We start from the raw sequence: 17,669 nt of genomic DNA, 5'->3' as shown, positions 1-17,669 counted from the left end.
TTGTTCGATTATTTATCTGTAAAGTTAAAGTGATCGGCAATATCGAAAAGAAATAAATTCTTTTTAAAAACAAAACTTAAGATACGCGTTTCATAACTATATAAAAAACTTTTGTTTTGATTCTGAAGAGAGCAAGCATGAATTTTCATCAAATTGAGCTGAAAATATGACAGCTAACAGTGTAACAGACAAGGAAAGAAATTTTATTGAGGTCAGTCATCCTGTTTTGCCAAATTCCTTTAACTGAAGAACGGCTCTTACGAGAAGGTTTGAACCAGGGACAAGAGCCTTTCTCTATGGTTTGAACTATATGAAAGACCCTTTCAATATCAACTGGACAAGAAGAACCACTTGAATTAATTCCTTTCAATCCATCAGTACTTCATACATTCAGACCTAAAAAGAATACTTGCCCCTCAATTTTTCGAAAGCTTTTCTGTTTTCTTAACATTGTTCGAAATAGAGGGTTGAGCAAAAGTCTGAAATAAAATGGATATTTCTTCAACCAATTACTCAAACTGAAAAAGCTGAAATTGAGTTTTTTTTTTAAACCACTGATTTAAAAGACTCCATTCATTTGAGCTTTCCATTCCAACGAGCCTTTCAAAAAACGAAATTGGATGGGATTGCACTGATGGGTTGAAGAAAACACTCAAATTTATTGGCAGAAAATTAGGGTGATTAAAAATCAATTGACGGGTTTCATCATTTTTATTTTCAGTTATTGGGCTGACGTACTACTTATTTTTTTCAGACTAATATGAAGAAACCAACAGTTATTTTTGGTCTGAAAGTATAGTTTTGTGACATAATGAAGGGTTACTTCTTGTCTGCGTTATTCAATAGAATATGAAAATCAATTTTTTTCCCTCTTTGATGAGAGATACATCAGGCTATCGACAAATTCGTTTCGTGATTACAGCATCCCTAGCGTCGGCGCAAAACAAAATCATCCAGACGCTGAAGAGGAAATGTGGGACAGGATCGTTAAGGAAACCGTCCCTTTAGTCAACAAATCAAATCTCTTTTGAGGGATGTCTGTCGAGTTTGAAAAAGTATAATTTATAGGAGTGAAATTCAACCGGACTGTATGTAAAATTTGCCATTGTGTTAGCTCAGTCGATTTTTTTAAAGCTATGTGGAACGTCATAGGTGTTTTGTTTATGTTTTTGGGTCAGCATTCGTGCTTAACAGAGTTGAGGTAGGTTCTTCTTCTTTGTGTTGCAATTGAAATGGATTTAAAAAAAAGTCACATGCAGTTTAACCACATCAAAAGCTTTCGCGAATGTAGTTCGTTCAATGTATTAAATGAAATGTTATTTTGAGATTGCAATTTTCCTCAAAAATTTTTATTTTTGGGCTAGATTGAATCGTCCTCTTCTCATGAAAAATGAAAAGTTGATATTATCACGTCAAAAAAAAACCAACATTGAAAGTCATTCTCGAATTCCTGATAAATATAAGATTCCAATTCAATTTGCTTGACTTCGAAAATGACTCCCCAGTAAGAAAACCCTTTCTCCCTGTGAGTGTAGTGGATAGTGAGAGATGAGATTGTTTACAAAATAAGCTGAAATATTTCTTTTTCACCCTGCAAAGAGTGAACACTTTCTCGAAGAAAAAGATAATCTAAGGAGTCTTCTCCAAGTTTTACCAGAAAATTTTATCTGAAATACAAAAAAAGGAAAAATGTTTTGAAGATTTTTAATGGTAATCCAGAATGATAATTTGAACCACTAAAATGAATGGAGATTAGTCTGATTAATGATCAATTCTCCGCTCAAAATTTAGGGAGTTGAGGCAGGATAGAAATCTGGAAAAAAATTTATTACTTTTGGTCAACCTAGAAGGTATCATGCTTCAATTTTCAATGGTACACTTGGAGATTTCTTTGATATCTGCCAAAAGAATTTCATCTCACTAAGGTGAATATGGTCTACTATTATATTCATCTTCGCCCTCCACAATCATTAACCTATCCCGAAATACCGAATACCTTTCTATCACCATCTAAATCTTAGATCTAGTCCAATGACAAATCCACCTAAATATTTTGAATATTTGGAAAGTTCATATCTTAGGTCCTAGGTAGAAACGTCTTATTGAAAATTAAGTTACTTGACCCGTCTATATCAATGCTCGTTCTAAGTTTTGAAAACAGGCAGGAGCGTGTTATAAAAACTTGTGTTTTATCTGTTCATGCAATTTTTAATAGAGGTTATAAGATCCTGGACAATTTTCCAGGGACAAGACAAGCCTTAAATTGATATCGCAAACAAAAAAATTTTTATAGACAAGTCAAACTCTTTCTTGCATTGCAGGGACATGTTTGATTCCAATTTTGCTTTGAATTTCAGCCCCAGGACAACATCACAGAGGCTAGACAATGTCACGAAGACTATATCAGGTCTATTGAAGGGATATGACATTCGTTTGCGACCAAACTTTGGTGGTGAGTTGATTGCACCACATTGTTTCCAGTCATATTTTTGAGATACAATTATGAGTAGGGATGAATAAATGAGTGATGTAAGATTCATCATTAATCCTAAGCAAAATGATTTCATCGAATCTGAACACTTTAGGTTTACTCATTGAGCATTTTCTAATTAACCAGACGAAATCCTTTTTGCAATAAGTACATCAGTTTTTTCTAAATTTCGCACTGACCAGCGGTAGGTACATACCAAGCACCACACAATTCCTGCCTGGCTAACCAGATCTTAGCAATCTTCTCGATGTTCTCTATCTAGACTCCTTTGTCTAAGGCTTTTGATTACATCAATCACAAACGTATCATTTTGAAGTTAGAGAATCATGGAACTCGTGCTTATGTGACTGAAGGCTTTTCTATTCGACATCCTGTTCAGGATTTGTGTCAGAGATTCGACGTCTTCTCCGAGATATATGTCCAGTGATTCTGATCTATGTAGGTCCACTTTCTTCTAACTTTAACTTCTGACCTTCCATCTGCAGTGAAAACAGCGTGTTCATTATTCACCGACGAAATTATGAAAATTTAAGGTTCTTCACATTGGAAGAAAAACCCCTAAACTATGGTTCTGCCCAAGGAAATCGCACCAGTATCATCCCGCTACAGTTTGACCTGGAGGATTTCTTTTTTGCCTAAACATATTATGGCTATGGCCAATAGTATTAAGAAAATGCTTTTTTTCCTATAGAAAACTTTTGGACATAGTGATCCTCATATTCTAAACGTACTTGAGGCATATGTTCAATCCATTTTTGGATACGCAGGTTATGGGCTCCAGTGCTAACTGGCGATGAAAATCTCCTCGAAGACACAATGGTCGCATTCAGCGGACGGAGCGCAAAGCGCTTCTGCTACCCATCTGTAGCGGTAGCGGTCGGGAACATGTTGAACGTCCGCTGGCAAGCCGAGATAGGATATAAGGCAGTCCAACAAGCTGTCAGGATGAGCTGATTAGTTGAAAAGTCTGTAGGAAAGACGTAAATAAACGGATTTTTTAAGTTTCGTTAACCTTGTGCTGGTTAAGTCAGTTTTTTTGTGTGAAAAATTACTTACTAGGTGTACTCTGTATCAATTGCGGTTCATCTACTTACCTACCTGTATATAAAAATGGAAAATTCAACATCCTTCTATATTTCTAACCATCAATTTCCATTTCATTTTCATCAACAAACTCAAACTCGTACATCTTCCACACTAAATAACAACTACTCAGTGCAAATACAACTTTCGCTCCTTTTCGCTACCGCTACCTAGCACAAATCAAATCCGCTCCCAAAAATGGCGTCCGCTCCAGAACGTGTTGAGAATGTAGCGCATATTTCACCGAACGTTTCCGCTAGCGTTTGGTAACAGTTGCGCAACTGTTTCGTCCGCTGAATGCGACCAATAATTCGTTATGGCACAATAAACCAAGCTATCAGAAAAGACTGTCAGCAATTCATCTCACAAATTTCCCATCTCATCTTTTAGAGATCTGATGTCTTATTCAGTATAGTTTGCTGGGCGTTTCGATCTTAGATAACAAAGTAAAATTCACCAGACCTGCCACCGCGACCAATGCGGTCTATGGACCTGTTCCAATGTTGCTGGTTTTACTGGCCCGCAATCGAATAACAATAGAACTCGAACGACTGGGCCAATAGGCATCGTCTCTGAAATACTGACAGTACTGTTCGGGAATATCGGAACAGACGGTTAGTCTATAAATTTATTTATTCAGTATAGTTAGACTTGTTCAATCCACCTACTTTGCCTCCATTATCTACATATGCTTCTGCCTTTATTTCTCATGTGCTCGTTTAACTTCTTTTTGGCCCCGACCACGGTCCTATTGTAGCTGTTTCGCTCATTGATTTTAGCCTCCTTTATTGTCATTGGTCTTGGGTGTAAAGTGTTGGAAGAATATCTTGTTAGCTTTTATTTTTCCTGCGTGCTAGATTACATTCTTTGGTGAACCATAGCTTTTGGTTAGGTCTGGATATTATCGTGGTTTGGGGGATATAAGCTCCCATTGCACACTGTATCACCTCTATTTTGCTTCCGCTTTCCCCAGAAGCGTTCCTGTTGAAAGAACATAATGCTAGACTCGACAATTAGCTGTGTACTCTGCCATAGTTTTCGGTGGCAACTCTGTTTTGTTGTTACAGATACAGATAGGATATGCCCCTACTTGTTCGATAAGAATAAATGCAGGCTCTGACGCGGAAGCAATGCATACATGAAATCTCAGAATTCATACTAGTGAACAGTCTGAACAGACTAATTCTCTGAAATTCATCCTACTGGATATAATCACGGGGGAAGGGGGTCTTATTCCAGTTTGTTTGGACTCAATTTTAATGTGTCTACATGTTTCGGCCCATGGCCATCATCAGAACACAATAGTGAGTCCTAATTCATATTAAAAACAGTTCTTCATAAAAGCCATCCTGTGGGATGGTTAACATTCACTTTCACTGTTAAAAGCGAATGTTAACCATCCCACAGGATGGCTTTTATGAAGAACTGTTTTTAATATGAATTAGGACTCACTATTGTGTTCTGATGATGGCCATGGGCCGAAACATGTAGACACATTAAAATTGAGTCCAAACAAACTGGAATAAGACCCCCTTCCCCCGTGAACAGACTAATGTTTGATGCAAATGAGTCTGATTCCTTGGATCACAGTAGGTCCCCTTTCGATTGAAGGCTTAAAAAATGCAATTTTAGGTCAACTCCCGCAATGGTGTTAGCTATTGCACTTTTCCTCACATAAAAGAGTATTTTTTTCATCGTAACTCACATTCTTCAACCTTCTGACATGAACATCTCGATCTGAATTTTTAGGAGAACCTCTTCTGATAGGAATGGATCTGACCATAGCGAGCTTCGACGCAATATCAGAAGTCAATATGGTGAGGTTTGCTCTCCTACCTAGGAATTTCATGACTGGTCATTTCATTTTCAGGATTACACTATAACACTATACCTAAACCAATATTGGAAGGATGAAAGACTGGCTTTCAGCAACCAGAATGAGGTGTTGACTCTTGCCGGGGACTTTGCTGAAAAAATATGGGTTCCCGATACATTTTTTGCGAACGACAAGAATAGGTGAACATTCAAGAAATGCTGACATAGGTGAAATAATTAAAACTTAAGTTTTTTTCATGACGTCACCGAGAGGAATAAACTTGTGAGACTGGATGGTGAGGGAGGGATTACTTATGGAATGAGATTCACGACAACCTTAGCTTGCATGATGGATTTACATTACTATCCGTTAGATTCCCAGAATTGTACTGTGGAAATTGAAAGTTGTGAGTACCTACATCTATTGTCGTATGTGTCTATTCATTTGATAAAATAGAGGACAAATAAACTCTCTCATTCAATCTTTAAATTGAGCTCAGAGCGGAGCACTTCCTTGTTTCTTGCCTCAGGAATAGACACTTTGCTAATCTCTAGCTCTTTTATCTTCACAAGCCTCGAAAGCTCCTAGGGAGATTGCTAGATTGATGATGATCTTCTTAGTAACTGATTGAGTAGGTACCAAGAGAAATGGGTAGTTTTGGTCGCAGTTCTAAAAAGTCACCAGTATAAAAATTACAATGGAATACGACACAAAACTCGCAAATATCTCCATATGATAATAAGCGTTTCGGAGTTACCAGAGGAGCTTTTTCTTCAATAATTTGGGGCAGACACTACACTTTTCATTAACAGTCTAAGATGAAAACATTCTATTCACTCAATAAATGTGGTATATGTATTATACCTTATCTCATCAAAAATAAACAACGCTTATTATTGTATTTGCGGTTAAAATTAATGTGGCTTTCAGATCGCGAGCTTCTGTTTTTTGGCGAATGAAAACATGGTTTTTAGTTTTTCGACTTTGGCGTACCTACCTTTTTTGGGATTTGAAAACATTATGATTGTATAGAAAATGGGACGAGGTTAAAAAAAAAATTGTTTCATAATTGTGCCAGATAGTTGGCAAGCCAACGATGCTGAATCGGGATTTACTCGTCCGTCGTAGAGACCTAGTGGATTTTGAAGATTAGATGGTAGAAAGAAAAAAAGGTTCTATGATGTATGCACTTTCAGCTGTGGGGAAAGCTTCTGCAGGGTCTCAAAGATGTAAAAAAAAATCGTCAGGTGTACATGCTCGAGCGTGTCAGACTGTATATGCCCTACGTGTCTCTGATAAATTAATTCATGCTTATCTTACAGTTTGCGCGCTGGACTGGCCGTACGGAAGAGTTGAAAATAGTAAAAAAAAATTTTCTTTCCAGCGTGTCAGATTTTTGGAGGATATGTTAATTGGACCCGAAGGAAGCTACTTCTCAAGGGACTGACACAGCGATCCTTTGAATATGTAAAAAAAAATCGTTAGTTGTAGATACTCGAGCGTGTCAGATTTTCATACAGATGGTTAATCTCGGTGTTGTAAACGTGTTGACCCATTAATCTGACACTAATCAGGGGGGGTTTCTTAATCTGACAGTTTGAAGATGATAAAAATTCTTTTTTTGCGAATATTTCCCTGCCTGTACCCCCAATCGTTTTTGCATTCATTATAAAAGTTGTAGAGCATAACATTTTCTACACAACTTTTGTCTGAAGCAATTTTACATACTCTTAACCGTTCTCGAGTTAGAGGGCGATAAGGGCGAGAAGCTTAGCCACACATGCGAAAGGAAAGGTCAATGTAGAGTCCCAGTCTAATATACATTAACCCAATTGTCAAAATGACAAGGTATTTTTATGATGACAATTTCGAAAGTAGTCACGACAATTTTAGTGTTGTCTGTGACTGAACCTTAGAATGTATTATTTTCCAACGAGTGAATTTTCGCTTCAGCTTCATGTATCGCTAAACACCTCGCAATAATCGCCATATATCTCAAAAACGTTTGAACGTAGAAAAATTGCTTGGGACAAAGTTTGTTGAAAATGTTATGCTCTACAACTTTTATAATGAATGCGAAGAATATTTGAAGCCCAGGGAAGGAGATAATTTAAAAAAAAACTGATTTTTGTGACCTTTATGGCAAATTTTTATTGTTTCGGCTCGCTAAAACTGTCAGATTATATTTTTTTCTACAAGCGTGCGCGTTCAACCTTTTTCCCGCACGCATTTGCGTGCGGGAATGGATTAGCAGGGGTTTTTCCCGCACGCAAATATTATAGAGTACATTAAATTCTATCATATCTCTATGCACCGAACGCCAACGATGAGAAAGCCATGGTGACGACATGCAGAATTACGTCTGTCATTATATATGAATTAATCAAATGAGATATGATCTTTTTCGTGAAATGGTAAATGGATATATTTATATATTTCAAGCGCTCGTAGAAAAAATATTGTTCCTAACTCTTGCGGAAAGTGTCTTGCCCGCACTTAACTGCTTACCCGAACTCTGCTTCGCATCGTTCGGGCAACGGCAGTTTCGTGCGGGCAAGTATCACTTTCCGCACTTGATAGGAAAATAACTATTTCCGTTATTCTTGAATCATTAGCTTCAAAATAAGAAAAACGCAAACGCGCTCGAGAATGTACACCTGAAGTTTTTTTTTGCAACTTTGGCGCCCTTCCACACATTTTCGACACGCTCGCAAATTGTCAGATTAAGAGAATATATACTTTTCAACATGTAATTAACTTCATATATCTTAATCTGACACGCTCGAGTATGTACAATGATCGTTTTTTTACTATTCTGACAGGCTGTCCTAGACAATTCCCCCTATATACAGGTCTAATTTTTGGTAGAGGTACTCTACAGGGTCCAAGGTATGTCCCCTTGTATTAATCTGACACGCTCGAGTAAATCCCGATTTTCCCTCTTCGGCTCCCCAACTAAGAATTGTATCATGGTTTAAAATTGGAATGAAACACGAAAATTTCATTTTTCAGGAATCTTTTCAATCGAAAAAGCTATTAATTTTTTCTAAAAGTCACCGTCGGTCCTGAAAATATATTCAAAATCAAGAACATCCTATTCACGAGGTCCTTAGAAATTTTTGTTGTCATTTCCACATATTTTTCTCTTTCTCAAAAAACAAGTCAGTTAGAGAACTGAAACAGGATTTCATAAATTCATTGATACCTACAAATCCTTCCAATATAGCTCGAATATATTGGCAAGGGCTAATTCATCACCCCTAGATCCTTTAATTCCTTTATACGTGATCATATATGTTGAGGAGTGTATATTTTATCTATTGGGGATAAGAACATATGTATTGAATAAACCAAGGGCGGATCCAGGATTTTTTTCTGGGGGGGCACAACGGGCAGACGAGCAAAAAAATCAACAGTAACTGTGAGAAATGAACACTTTTATTTTTAAGAGTTCAAGTATGCATAGAAATATCCGTCCGTCTGGGGGGTGGGGCACGGCCCCCGTGCCCCCCCCTAAATCCGCCCAAAATGCTCAAAATGAAGAAATTAGTGTGGGTGTTTCTAAACAGGAGGAAAACAGAACGTATTTTCGGAAACACACAGATGGTACCTAGTTCAAGAATAATCTTTATGACTTTTTCAGATGGTTATACTGTTATGGATGTGGTAATGTACTGGATGGATACTCCTGTAAGAGGTGTTGAAGAAGCGGAGTTGCCTCAGTTCACTATAATCGGTTATGAAACTAACGATAGAATGGAGAAGCTAGCTACAGGGATATACCAGAGGCTTTCCTTATCTTTCAAATTACAAAGGAATATAGGATATTTTGTATTCCAAACTTATCTTCCTAGCATTCTTATAGTAATGTTATCATGGGTTTCTTGTTGGATAAACCATGAAGCAACTAGCGCCAGAGTGACTCTAGGTTTGTAGAAATGAGTCAAGATGTCTTCCAAATGGCTTAGGGTGCTTACACATCCGACTAACTAGATTTGATCCGTTGTTTTAATATTTTTACAGGTATCACAACTGTTCTGACTATGACCACAATCAGTACAGGAGTTAGAAGTTCTTTGCCCCGTATAAGTTACGTCAAAGCCATCGATATATACTTAGTTATGTGTTTCGTTTTCGTCTTTGCTGCTCTTTTGGAATATGCAGCTGTGAATTATACATACTGGGGAGCGAGAGCAAAAAAGAAAAGCAAAAAGAATAAAGAAGCCGAGAAGAACAGGCCAGGTAAATAATAATTTTTTTTTATATTATATGCATTTCCAAGGGCACTCTTATGGACTGTTTTACACACTTATTTTTCAATACATTATCAAAATTAGTTTATTTTACGCGGAAACGACATCCTTTATTGAAAACCATGGCATTTGCGGCGTTTATACAATTTTTTTTGTTCAATAAGGCGTACACTCAATCTCGGCGATGTTTGGCTTGAACCAAGTGCCAATTCAAACTTTTGGTTTGAAGGTATTTGTTTTTGCTATCAGCTCTCCGACTTTTATCTGCTAAACATGTTTAAGAATCACGAATTAGTATTCAACTCTGTCGGATATGTACACTGCGCAAAAAAATTAACGCACATTCTGAAAATCTCAATTTTAATGAAAGTTAACTCTACATTGACTTCATAACTTATTTTTTATGTTCTCTCGGGAAGGTTTTGAACGAAACAAGACACATTAAATGGAAGAAAAATTCAGGATTTCACCGAATCTTATGTGAAAGAAGAGAAATGAACAATTTTCGAAATACTGAAATGCTGATATGTGATTTAATACTTGGTATTTCAACCCCTTGCGTTAATTACAGCTCGGCAACGACGGTTCATACTCAAAATGAGTGATCTTAAAATGTTCTGATCTAATCCTTCCCAGATTTCTCCGAGGTGGATTCCTAAGTCATTAAGAGTAGCTGGATGATTTTCTGAACTTCTCAGCCTTCTATTGAGTTTGTCCCAAAACCTGCTCAATCGGATTGAGATCTGGAGTTCTTGCTGGCCATTCCATTCGAGAGACTTCAACTTCTTCTACTCCTGAACGATGCGCACGATGGGGTCTGGCATTATCGTCCATAAAAATGAAATTTTCACCAATGTATGGGGCAAATGGCACTACATGCTCTTCAAGAATGTTCCTTATATACTTATCAGAATTCATAGCTCCATTATCAACGACCACTGAGCATATCTTTCATGTGGACGTCTGTAAACAAGGGAACGTCAATCACAATGGTAGAGGCAGAATCTAGACTCATCTGTGAAAAGAACTCTTTCCCAATCGACCTCTTCCCAATGGATATGCTCTCTCGCAAAATCCAAACGCGCCCTTCGATGGGCTGGGGTAAGAGCTGGGCCTCTTGCCGCGACACGAAGCCTTAAATCATATTCTCTGGGGCGATTTCTTATTGTCTGAGTTTGCTGAATTTGAAGGAGGCGAGCGGTTGCAAACCGTTATCTCAACGAAGAAACTCTCAAGTAACGTTCTTGAATGGCAGTTGTTACCCGTGGTCTACCCTGTCCTGGTCCTCGGACATTCATACCTGTCTCCCTGAATCGCTGCAACGTTCTGGACACACTTGTATGGGAAACTCCAAACCTTTCTGCAATTCTTGTGCATGTCCACCCTTCTTCTCGCTTGGGCACATTCCTCTTGGGTCGAATTGCGTGTTTCGCGTTGCATAGCGATCGAGTGTAGAAAATAAAACGAAAGAAAAACTATTGGTCACTAGAATTGATCGAGAACAACTGATTTTAGAATGGAGCCAATACATTCAAAATCTGATAATATCATCTTTTTTTATTCCTGCTGGGAAAAAACATCTGTATTGAAGAAAACCGTTGAAAGTGAATAACATATGCATGCATAAGTCTGAAAAAAAAAAGTACCTGCCTCACATCACTGCTTCTCTAATTTTTCATGCTTAAGATTGATAATATTATGTTAACCGAATAGTCCGAATAATAACCATATACATCTACTATCGATTGCAATGTTTAATTAAGGCAAATAGTCTCGTGTCAACTTCAGAACACATGTTTTATCTCGAACAAATGCCTTGTGTAAACAAAGTCAGCACCTTAAATTTCGGAAGAGATTAAATGGGTTAGTAAAACACACCTTTATTACTATCTGCAAGCCGAAGTGTTTAGTGCTTTCTGGAGATGAAAGATACGTTCTTGGAAGTTATAAGGTTGAATGAAAAAGGTCAATTCAGGAGTCCTGAATGAGCGAGAATATGTTGTATTATTAGAATATGAAATACAGAGAAAACATACAATACTTCAGTGTGACTTTTATATATTTTTTATCAATTGTTTTTTTAACACATAGGTGATAATTTAAATTCTAATTATTTACATAGAACTAAAAACTATATCTATGTTTCGACCACAAAACTGTCACAATTATATTATGCCTCTACAAATATAATGAATGATTACCTATATCATTCAGACTCTGGAAAAACCGTTCATTTGAAAATTTCTATCGTGTGATGTTTCGAAAAAGTAATTATTGAGAATGAATGCTTAAAATTCCATGACGTTTAGGGTTAGAGTAGCAAAAATATTTGAAAAGTTATTTTACAGCATTCAGCAATGAGTTTTCGAGTTTCATTTGCAAAAATTTCATAGTTTCTCATAGTTTCATTTCACATATGTATAAAGCAACTTATTACATATTGAAGAAAACTGAAAATAAAATTTATATCCGATTTACAGCTGATAAAGTGAATTCAACCGATCATAAATACACCAGTGACGATATAATTGAACTTGAGGAAGTCAGAATGAGTCCCATACCATCCATCAGGAATAAGTATTCTTCAAGAGGAGAAATATTCGATTTTGATCAATCAAGATTCCCTCCTAGTTTTCGTATTTCGAGAACTACTGGCTATGCTTACAACTATAGAACAACTGGATTGAGATACAGGGGAAATAAAAGTGAGTAAAATACATGTTTTTGTAACTTATATCGTCCCAGTATCCAATACAGGTAGGACATATCGGTAGAAGGAGCAAGAAAACGAAAAAACATCTTTTTCAACGACGCGCGACGTTTCGAAATAATGAACAAATCTTAAGATAGTATTTTATCGAGTAGACTCTGGAATATGCAGAGTGATCTTAATTAATTCTCAATCTCAAACATCAGCTAAAAATGATCGTCAAAAACTTTCTTATTTCAAATGGCACACCCGGTATTTCTATATCTCGTTGAACGTAAAGATTAATTTCGAAACTTCATAAGGTTTTTCTACTCCTAAACCTGATAGTTTCTCAGCAGTTTTTGACGATTATTTGTAGTTGATGTTTGAGAATTACCTATTTATGATCATGCACTCTGTACAGGGTATCCCAAATTGCTTGATTTTGGCTGTTTCTGGTACTTCTAGACTAGATAGGCAAAAACGTTGAAAGGAGTCCTGGGCTCGATTTTCGTGAAAAGTCTATTAGTGAAAACCGTTTCACGATATCTTCATTTGTTTTGAAGATATAACCAAATTTTGATATTTCATCGATTTCGAAAATGTGCCATAACTTTTTCATATTCGAAAATATCTAAAAACGAATTAAACTTTCTACAGGCACTTTTTTACAAGCAATCAGACACTGTATTCAATTTTTTTTTATCTTTTGTACTAAGGGTGGAAAAAAAAACAACTTCGTTATTTCAAATACGAAATGCATTCTTTTTTTGACTTTATAGTATTCGAAAAAAAATTAGCTTTTCAAAAATATATATATGTCGATATATTACTTACATCTTCTAGGACTAATCAGCATAAAAGTGAAATAAACAGTAACTGTTGAGTCTTCTTTCAGGGTAACGATTGAAATAGAGTTCTAATGCAGAATCTGCATTTTGGCCACACTCAATGAAGCAAACTAACATCATATTTTTCAAAATGTTCATACATTCTTGAAAATCAATTTAATTATTTCCACGTAGTCAGCAAACATCAAAATATTGATAAAAGATTTATTTTGTGACTTTATATCGTTTTGCTATGAAAGATTCATTGTTTATCTATGGAAAGATTGACTATATCTATGGCAACGCTTCTTTTCGTAAATAATCTAGAGCAAAAACTTCATAAAAATTGCTTTATTCATAGAGTAATGTATGAGATACTGAACAGTTAGTGATTATTTCACTTTTATGTTGATTTTAAATAGAAGATGTAAGTAATATATCGACATATATATATTTTTGAAAAGCCAATTTTTTTTCGAATACTAGAAAATCAAAAAAAGAATGCATGCGTATTTGAAATAACGAAGTTGTTTTTTTTCCACCCTCAGTACAAAAGATAAAAAAAAATTGAATACAGTGTCTGATTCCTTGTAAAAAAGTGCCTGTAGAAAGTTTAATTCGTTTTCAGATATTTTAGAAAATGAAAAAGTTATGGCACATTTTCGAAATCGATAAAATATCAAAATTTGGTTATATCTTCAAAACAAATGAAGATATCGTGAAACGGTTTTCACTATTGGACTTTTCTCGAAAATCGAGCCCAGGACTCCTTTCAACGTTTTTGCCTATCTAGTCTAGAAGTACCAGAAACAGCCAAAATCAAGCAATTTGGGATACCCTGTATATTCAAGAGTTGAAATTTTTCTTATGTGTAGAAGTAGCCAACTTGTCTACTCGAAAACAAAAACGTCTGTATCGTTGGCGTAACTAGTTTTTTCATTAATTATTGCTATTCAAAACAACTCCATATTTCAGATTTTTCGCCATTATCTCGTGAAGGGTGCTTCTAAGGCTAAGGTATAAAGTGATCTGAGGAAACACATCATAATTTGAGCTTGCCATTCCATTTTTGAAGTCAAATGCGGGGTGTTACATTTAAAAAAGTGTAACTTTGTTCTATATCTTTGTTTTCGAACAGCCTGTATATATGACAATAATTTCAAATTGTGCTTTTGAATACCCTACTCACACAACAAAAAAAGATTTTCGAAATATCTTCATTTACCCCCTCAAGATGAGCGCCGCGTCTGGGGTGGGCCACCCTTCTTCAGACTTTAAAAGTATTTGAATGCTGCAAAATTTCCCACGAATGGCATCGAACGTGTTTTTTATGTTCGTTATTTACTGAATATCTGATATACTGATGTACTGGATAACAGTTTTTTATGTTGATTTTGATGTGTTTGGTGTCCCTAATATAATCTATTTATTTCAGTTGGAAATATACACAAACCCAAAGTAATGCACGCCATAAAGAAGGGAGCACTAGTCATAAAAGCTTCCATGCCTAAAATAAAGGACGTCAATGTCATAGACCAATACTCCAGGATAGTATTTCCTATATCCTTCACTCTATTCAACGTGGGATATTGGCTATTCTACTATTTTGAATGAACAAATTGATACCTATCGTTGCATTCTGGAAGTTCCAAGTTATGATCTGTTTCGATTATTTATCAATGCTTTATTCGAGGATGCTTGATTCATATGGAATATAGACCCATTGCAGGAACATCTAAAAGAGGCCTCATTATAATATAATATAAAACTGTAATTTTTGAATGGAATAATGAAGGATTAAACTGGTCTTATTTGACTCCGTCAGCGCAACACAACATCTACGAGGTCAAATTAGACCGAAACCGTGGTCGGCATTTACTCTTATTCGATGGGACGTGCTTCTCGACAGGGTCCGAACGATGGCAAAATTGGCTAGTTCGACTCAGACCGATATTCATATCACCTGGTCATATGCGTCTGAATTGATTCTTATTATTGCACATTGATAAAGGCGTTATTTTGTTCTCACTGAAACAATTTTTTTTTTGTGGCCACTTCTTCAGAAATTTTTTGTCGCATAGAAATTTTTGAGAAACACAGAAGCAAAGATTTCCCTGTCCTACCTTAAGATCATTGTAGAACCGTAAATATAAGGAAAAACGTATGAGTTAGTCTTTGAAATTCGAACCAAATTTCAGCGTTTCCGATTTTGTAGGAGTGTGCCAACAATATTTCCTTCAATCTTCGAAAAATGCGGTGGTACAAGCTGGTGCACAAGCAGAACATCAACTTTCAAAATGCCAGAGCCTACTTGACGACGAATTTTTTTTGAATGTATGTTATCATAAACACAATAACTTGCTTTCGTCAAAATTTATTGAGTTATTGAATCTTATCGGAATATAAGGAAAAATTCTCTTTGAAAAAGGACTAGCTCGTCCAGGTTCCACACAATTCAAATATGTATAACGGTTCTATTAATTATAAAATAAGTGGAACACAAAAGTTTATACAAAATATTGCCAGCATAGCAAGTAATATTATCATGCATGACAAGCTTATTGGAAGAGAAAAATGGGGTATAAAAAATCAACTTAAAAATATGAATAAAAATCCAATAATTACAGTGAGGAAACAAATGTAAACTGTTATTTTGAAATGCATGTGGAAAAAACCTTTATAAAATATTTTATAATTTTTTTATTGCTACATTCCTTCACTGCATATCCCTTAGTTGGAAGGTTTTAGATATTACCAGAATAGGACCAAAATTATAGAATTTACTGTTTACAAATACTTAATGATTATATTGTACGAATCTCAGTGGCGGATTTACCATAGAGGCTAAGTAGGCTGCAGCCTAGGGCGGCAGATTTCAGGGGGCGGCAAATTTGGGGACAATTTTGTTTGCACGAATTATAGAAATTGAAATACTTGTATTTCATAGATATTTTAATATCTATCTACATCTGATTTTCCCTAATTATAAAAAAAACTGACCAAGTAGTGCATCATTACTATTTTCCTGTTTCACTCTTATTTCGGCCGCTTTGGACTCTATACTGAAACTTCGTGAGGGTGAAAAATTTTGGTGAAACCAGATTCTGAATCATTGGGATGTGTTTCTTCGTTTCCTACGAAAACACAATTCAAGAAATGTTTGTCCAGAAGTTCGTATCTATGGCTCTATTTACAAGGTGAGCAAAATTGGTTGTCTACTGAGGGGATCTCAAGAACTATCGCAGCTATAAAAAAAACGGATTACACATTCTCAAGCTCTTTTTTACATGACTAATCCAAATCTGGAAACAGAACCGGCCTATCATTTCTAGATTTTGAGTTATAATCAAAAATTTGGATTTTGATGAATTCGAAAAGTTCTCATAGCTTTTTTGTGTTTGAAGTTACATATCTGAAACTTACCTTCTTAGTCACTTTTATACGTAGATTCTACTGACAGAATTTATTTTTTCCAATTCAAAAATAACAAATTCAATGAAATTTTGCATTAAAAAAAAAAAAACGAAAGTTCGCCTAATGTTTCGAAATGAAAAAATATTTGGTGCTCGTCAGTGGATTCTACGTAAAAAAGGGTCTGTAAAAGGTTCAAGTTTCAGATCTGTAACTCCAAAGACAGAAAACTTATGGGAACTTTTCGAAAAATTTCATTTTTTGCTAATAACTCAAAAACGGTTTTCACCATTCTTTGTTTCTCTGAAAAATAGCTCGAGAATGTGTCATCCGTTTTCTTCCAGCTTCCATAGTTCTCGAGTTTCCATCAGTAGACAAAGAATTTTGCCCACCCTCTGTAATACACCAGCGACTAATTGTTCGGGTGAGAGAAGCTTTTTTTGCCTGAAAAAGGTGAAAAGTTAGGTACCTAAGAACCATATTAAGCCAAGAAAAGCTGAACGCTTTGGCTGTTTTGTGTATAAAGTCAAAATTTCGTATGACGACATCGCAGAAAGATATTTTCACAGCGGGTTTCATAAAACTTTGATTGTGCCATCAACGCTTGATTTCTAAAACGAAATCACTGAAACCTTTTCATTGCTGAATATATTGAACAAGTAGCCATTGCGAGAATATTTTAATGGACGTATGAACATAATTTGATACGAGAATGATATTATGAATGATCATGACTGAATTATCGATTGAAAACAAATTGACGTCTTCTGTTGGTCAACAAAGCGTTGATTCCCTGATCAAGCTTTATGAAACCCGAGGTGAGACTTTTATGACTTACATTCCTATTTTATTGTCATCATCAGTTAGATTGTGACCATATAATACATATAATAATATGAATTGTAGGGAAGGTTTTTTTTTTGTGCCCCTGCTTAGTTTCAGCCCCCAAAAGATGGCGCCCGAAAAGCAGTTTTTGTTTTTTTTTATTGAAAATTGATAAACTTTCACGTATCAAATCAAGCAGATATTTTATACGGGCGGGAAGGCATTAAAAAAATTTTGGTTCTGTTCGTCTATGATAGAAAGGGGTAGAAAA

General features: G+C 35.8%; 1 protein-coding gene across 1 annotated transcript; it reads left to right on the top strand.

Annotated features, from left to right (window-relative positions):
* The first annotated feature begins 942 nt into the window (after positions 1-942).
* LOC123310201 (gamma-aminobutyric acid receptor subunit beta-like) lies at positions 943-15,849 on the top strand. Its single transcript, XM_044893636.1, has 10 exons — positions 943-1,201; positions 2,358-2,452; positions 5,324-5,391; positions 5,445-5,590; positions 5,639-5,796; positions 9,034-9,318; positions 9,414-9,632; positions 11,633-11,644; positions 12,070-12,348; positions 14,598-15,849. Exons 1-10 carry the CDS (start codon positions 1,137-1,139, stop codon positions 14,774-14,776), a joined length of 1,506 nt encoding a protein of 501 aa, XP_044749571.1. The 5' UTR covers positions 943-1,136; the 3' UTR covers positions 14,777-15,849.
* The last annotated feature ends 1,820 nt before the right edge of the window (positions 15,850-17,669 follow it).

Source organism: Coccinella septempunctata, chromosome 3 (assembly GCF_907165205.1).
Source record: "Coccinella septempunctata chromosome 3, icCocSept1.1, whole genome shotgun sequence".
Classification (NCBI taxonomy): Eukaryota; Metazoa; Arthropoda; class Insecta; order Coleoptera; family Coccinellidae; genus Coccinella; species Coccinella septempunctata.
This window is presented reverse-complemented; position numbering and strand designations above follow the sequence as displayed.